The 5,755-nt window shown below is 37.0% G+C and overlaps 2 protein-coding genes across 2 annotated transcripts; one reads left to right on the forward strand and one right to left on the reverse strand.

Moving 5' to 3' along the window:
• Nucleotides 1-5: 5 nt before the first annotated feature.
• Nucleotides 6-1,684, forward strand: LOC108382214 (ribosomal protein S6 kinase beta-2-like; the record flags this gene model as incomplete). Its single annotated transcript, XM_017638608.1, has 2 exons — nt 6-104; nt 1,323-1,684. Coding segments are annotated over 2 exons (240 nt in total), but the record flags the coding sequence as incomplete, so codon positions are not given.
• A 2,469-nt stretch (nt 1,685-4,153) lies between these two features.
• Nucleotides 4,154-5,752, reverse strand: LOC108382215 (uncharacterized; the record flags this gene model as incomplete). The annotated part of the gene is made up of 4 exons (XM_017638609.1): nt 4,154-4,401; nt 4,470-4,608; nt 4,675-4,998; nt 5,072-5,752. Coding segments are annotated over 4 exons (1,308 nt in total), but the record flags the coding sequence as incomplete, so codon positions are not given.
• Nucleotides 5,753-5,755: the final 3 nt, after the last annotated feature.

Here is a 5,755-nt window from a genome sequence, read left to right on the forward strand (position 1 = left end):
GCCAAGAAGATGCAGCTGCTGTACAGTCACACCCATTCTTTAAACATGTAAATTGGGATGATGTATTGGCGCGAAGACTGGAGCCACCAATCAAACCCATATTGGTAAATATTATTTTTTTCCTATTGTTTTCAAGAATTTGCTTTTAGATTGCCTTGTAGGATTTGTAGGGTACACGAAAGGCTAGGATTTGGTATATCCACACTAGACTATAAATTTAGCAGCGTCCGTTAAAGATTATTTCTCAATACTAATTACATAATGAATTTATGAATTTTGGGCAGTTTTTAGTAGAGAACATATCGCTCATTTGCTTCAATAGTATCACAACTCAAAAAAGCAACACTCGAGAAAGACGGCTTTCAAGTTTTGAATACTCCTATAGTAAAAATAAATACAAATTTTGTTCTAGCGAAATACAAGTATCTTGTAGATGGTCCAAAAGGCGTAGTTATAACAGCGTTGGACCAGAAGTGGTCTCCCGTAATGCAGCGTTGGACCAGAGGTGGCCAGGTTCAATGACATCGCAGTGTTAATGTAACCATATGTTCGGGCAATTTTGGTTACTCTAGTGTTGGTAACAAGGAAGCGTATTTAACCTAGTCCCACTTTTTGCAGGGTACTGGTAATCGATACTGCTTTGAAATTTTGACACAACATAGAAGAAGAGGTAGCGACAATTTCTGCATACTTAGCTCAATTTTTGTATTTTTTGAGTTAACACTATTGATATAAATGAGCAATCTCTATGTATAATAGCTTATATTAAGTAATTTAACCTATGTAGGTATTCACATTTTTCTGGGTGTTAGGTTATTTGGATGAAAATTCAAATTCCCCCAGTGTCTTTTAATAATAATACTAGATTGGCGCTTACACATATGTTAGTGTTTGGCCGAGCTTCTCCTCCGATTTGTGGCGTGCGTCTTGATGTTATCACACAAAGGGGAGGACCTACAGTTCTACGCCGACTCCGAACGGCGATTGTATTTTTATGAGAAGCTATTTTTCATGGCAGAAATACACTCGGAGGTTTGCCATTGCCTGCCGAGGGGCGACCGCTGTTGAGCAAAAATTTTTTTTCTAAATTTTTTGCCATGTTGCTTTGACTAGGGCTTGAACCCTGGCCATACGGAGTGGAAGCGCGCACTGCTTACCACTACACCACAGCGGCCGCCCCGTGTCTTTTATTGTTTGAAAAAAATAATCACATAACCAGATAACCCAATAACCAGGTAAATGTGAAACATGCAATTTACAAAAAAAATTAATTACATTTTTTTTTTGTAAAATACTAACGAAATTTATTTAATTATTTACAGCGAAGTGAAGATGATGTTTCACAATTCGACACAAGGTTTACAAGACAAATACCAGTTGATTCCCCAGATGAAACAACGCTCAGTGAGAGTGCCAATTTAATATTTCAAGTAAGTGTAATACGAACACTGCAAACAACTTAATTTGAAATGTAACAGTACTCTGCATAAACAAAAGTAGGCAAACGCGAGTAACGAGTTAAGAAACAATTTTCTAGATAGGCCGCCTTGTCATCGATTTTAACAATTGCGGATTTTGAGGCTTGCTCGGCCATTGCGCATACAGTTATCCATGAAATAATAGAAGTACGATGTTTTTCTTATTTAATGTTTATTATTTTTTTTATAAAAGTCTAGCCGGTTATACAATAAACACCATATAAATTAAATTTCCAAATTTCTAATCAGAATCTTAAGAAAATATTTTGGTATGTAGTTTTGTAGTTACTTCTAGTATAATATAGTTCAAGTTTCAAGCTGCTAAAAATTCCGCTTATTTTCGGAAATTTTTTTCCATACAGGGTGGCGACGAATAACTGTTACCCAGTTTTTTTTTGGTGAAAAATTAAAAGAGCCTCCATCGATTTTGCTAAACAAGTATTTTATTGTTAATTTTTCACAGATTTTACTTAAATTTTATTAATTGGTTATTAAATTTTAACCTTTATTCGGTTTACCAGCGGTTAACACTGTGAGAGAAAAGCCCAAACGGCACGAAAGTCTTGGTCGGTTAATTTATTCCATATCTTCTGTAACCATAGGCTAATTTCCTCCATTTTGAGTCATTTTTACTCCCTTTTTGTTCAACATAACGCCTCATACTCAGAAATCGAATAGACTCAGAACTGTGGACTTAAAGCGGATCTCCATAGCATGCGTATACGTATGGTCGCGTTTGACAAAAAAATTGAATATGCAAATTTTCATGGTTGCACCTTCATAGCAGCGCCTAAAAATGTAAGAAATTTGTATGAAATTTGACTTCTAAGCATAAATGTCAAATGGAGGTCCGCCTTAAGACAACCATTCATTCCATTAACCCTGTACGTTCCCACGACAGTCGGGTCTACGTAACCGGAATGACCCAGATTTATATCTGGCCAAGGACTTTCACTCCAGCAACACTCCCCAAAAAGTTGTTGGGGAATCTTATGATGTTACAACAACAACAACATGAACCCTGTACAGTTTTTTTTTTTACAAAGCCTAAAGTCATATAAGGAATCTGTGAAATGAGTTTTGCGTGTAAGCGGCTATCCAACGCATAGCACTTCAAATGTAGAAGTCTGTTGGGTTTTGATTTTTACGTAACAAAACAACGCCAAGTATGCATAACTAAGCTATAAGGGTCAAAACCAAGAATGATAGAATACAAGTTTGCGTCATTGAGAGGATGTTTGAGCGTAATTTTTGCGTGACGTCATCTTGGTGCAATTGCGAGATAGAAATGCCAAAACGCATAGGGAAATATGTAAACAATGCGGAAAAATGTGTTAATATCAATATTAAATGGGACAATTTTGCACGAAATTAATAAATATACGAAGTTAAACAGGAACACGTAGCAATGATTTTTTTTTTTGGCGGAGGGGAGGGGGCGTGGGTCTTGATATCTAACCCACTAAAAAGAGCACAGTTCAGACTTTGTAAAACGCTACACCTGCTACACCGCTAAACCTTCCATTTACCCCTGGGGAACCATTGGAAAATGGTCAAAAATTAGTATTTTGACACCGGAAATGTAAACTCGATAAACAGTATTTTTGTGCAGAGCACCTTTCTATAGTCAAAGGTATTCAACATTTCTTGTGCATATAACACATTGGCCCGAAATCACTGGGCAAATAACTAAACCGTACTCAGTTAAATCGTTGTTTGGTTTTCCTCAATCAACAATTGCACCAAAATGACATCACGCACACAGCTGATTCAGTTAAATTCACAAGGAGCGGATTAGCGGTACCGCGATGGACGCAATCTCTATTTCTCTCAATCGTGGGTCAAAACATGGTGGAGCGGCGAGCAAAGCTTGAATTACAAATGTGTATGTACGCTTTGCTCTTCACTATGCATTCTCCTCTTGGAAAAAATACACCTGAAAAAGACTTGCGTGTCGCATTTACTTTTCCCCAAAAGTTTACACTGCTGGCAAAAGGAAATAAGGATTAAAAGGAGTAAAATCTGTGGAGAATTAACAACAAAATACTTTTTTAAAATAAAAAAAAGAATTAATAAAAAAAAATTCTCAAAAATCAATGGGATTTCTTACCAACTCGGAAACTTGCAATTCATGATGCTACTATTTAATGGAAATGTTAGTTTATATGGTTTGTTGTATAACCCGCTGGACTTTTATAAAAAAATAATAAAAGACAAATAGTCAAAACTGGTCAAAATATTACACTCCTATTATTTTGTGGACAACTATACCGACAAGTAAATAAAGAATCAGTTGTTTTCCAGAAATGCCTCACACCTGAGATTACCTAATTTCAAGTGGTACAGGATATCACCCAATATCTATAAAAACTTACGTATTTGAGAACGCGCTTCCGTCATCCCAGCGCTTTACAATATTAAAATATATAATCATATAAACATCGGAATTGATTTAATTCAATGCATATATTGCCTGTTTTTAACTTTATTTTAATGTTTTTTTTGGTTTGTTGAGAACCCACTCGAAAAGTTAAATTTGTTATTAATTTTATTTATACCTATGTAGTTACCAAAACATTTTATTTTTTATGGCAGGGGTTGCCAGTCAGCGGGATAAAAAAAATTTGTATATTCATAAAATACTCTAAGGCTGCAAGTTTTACACTTAATTCTTATATTTTATTAATGATAATACATTTTTGCAATAAATATTAAAATTAACTAGTCTAGCGCTTAAATGTAAATAAACATCAATTAAATTAAGCTGCGTCACACTGGAAATGCGGCTCTTTTAATGGTATACCCGTCGGACCATCGGTGTACTCGCAAAAATTCAAACCAATCCGTCGGAATGGATGACATTTGCTTTTAGGGTTGCCCCATTTACCCTTGAACGATAGCCACGATGGCACCAGAGCGCGTCCTAGAAAGTATTACAATATTTCAATTTAAATTCAGTATACTGCATATTGAATAAAATTCATTAGTTACCATAGGATTTTAGGTTTTCATAAGTAATATCCACCGATTTCCATGTATTCCATGGTGTTCCAAAACCGTTTATGTCATACAGTCGTGCCACTTTGACAAATCGATGTTTACCTGGCGCCGTCCAAAGACCGTGAGAACCCTATAAAACATAGCGATGATGCGTAATTTTGAAAAAAAAGTAATAATACTATTTCAGTTGCCTTACTTTTGCCGCGAATAATACTGGATGGTTATTGAAAGTGGTCACAGTTTTCGGAAAATTCGGTCTTTGTAATATACCCTTGCGTGTTTCTTGTTTCTTAAACTCAAATGATCCGGTTAAGCGATTGTATGAGTAATATGCGCCCGCATCATGAGCCGAAACATACATTGCTTCTGGTTCAGCATCACCTGTGAAATATAAACTCATATGTTCCCAGTCCCCAATGTGACTGCCAATATCTTTGCGGCGTCCCAAACAGAAACCATAAACTGCCGGAAATGGTATGCTACCGAGTGGTCCCAGGCTGATAGTGCACATTGTTTTGCCCTGAAACGTATGAAAAAAAAAAAAACAAATACACTTTAGTTTAATATAAAAATCTAAATTTATTTCACCAAACCTGACTATATGGGTAAAACATCCAGTAGGTCACATGAAAACTAGGCACTTTTCTACGCCGCTTTTCACTGCTTTGGCCACCAGCATCATTAAAAATAGGACCCGGTGTGGCAAGTCGTTCGAAGTTGCTGTCTATATCGATGTTATTATCCTCCAATAGCTCTTCGGTTGGCATACTAAATTTTACATTGTCCGCCAAATTGGCTATAAAATTGTTCACTTGTCCGCTGTTGTCCGCTTGCGCTGGCGAATCTGTGGTTGGTATTTCTGCGACGGCACGATTTTCATTCTCAGCGTCAATCGGACGACTCTCGCTCAAGACAAGATCTTCATAAGGCTCCACCACTAATCCCTTCGGTGGTAAATTGAATATAATTGCCGGCGGTGAGGCAGGAAGTGGAGCCAATGGTAAATTGTGAGGTGGAGTATTTCGGCGAACACGTTTGAATACTGGATACAGGCGTGATGAACGACGCACTGTGTCATTATGCACATCAAATGGATCAATAGAAACGGGTATATAAGGACCGCGTGTGCTACTAATTGGTATTGCTGCCCCAAGGGGCAGCGGAGAGTTGTGGAAACTAGTTGTTGCGCTACCACTGGGATTGAAATTCGATGGACTTGTAAGTATTAGGTTTTTTTGTTGAGCAGTATTCAATTGTGACGGTTGTGGCGTTGGTGG

The sequence above is a fragment of the Rhagoletis zephyria genome, unplaced genomic scaffold, assembly GCF_001687245.7.
Source record: "Rhagoletis zephyria isolate East Lansing unplaced genomic scaffold, Rhagoletis_zephyria_1.1 Rzeph_scaffold_25795, whole genome shotgun sequence".
Classification (NCBI taxonomy): Eukaryota; Metazoa; Arthropoda; class Insecta; order Diptera; family Tephritidae; genus Rhagoletis; species Rhagoletis zephyria.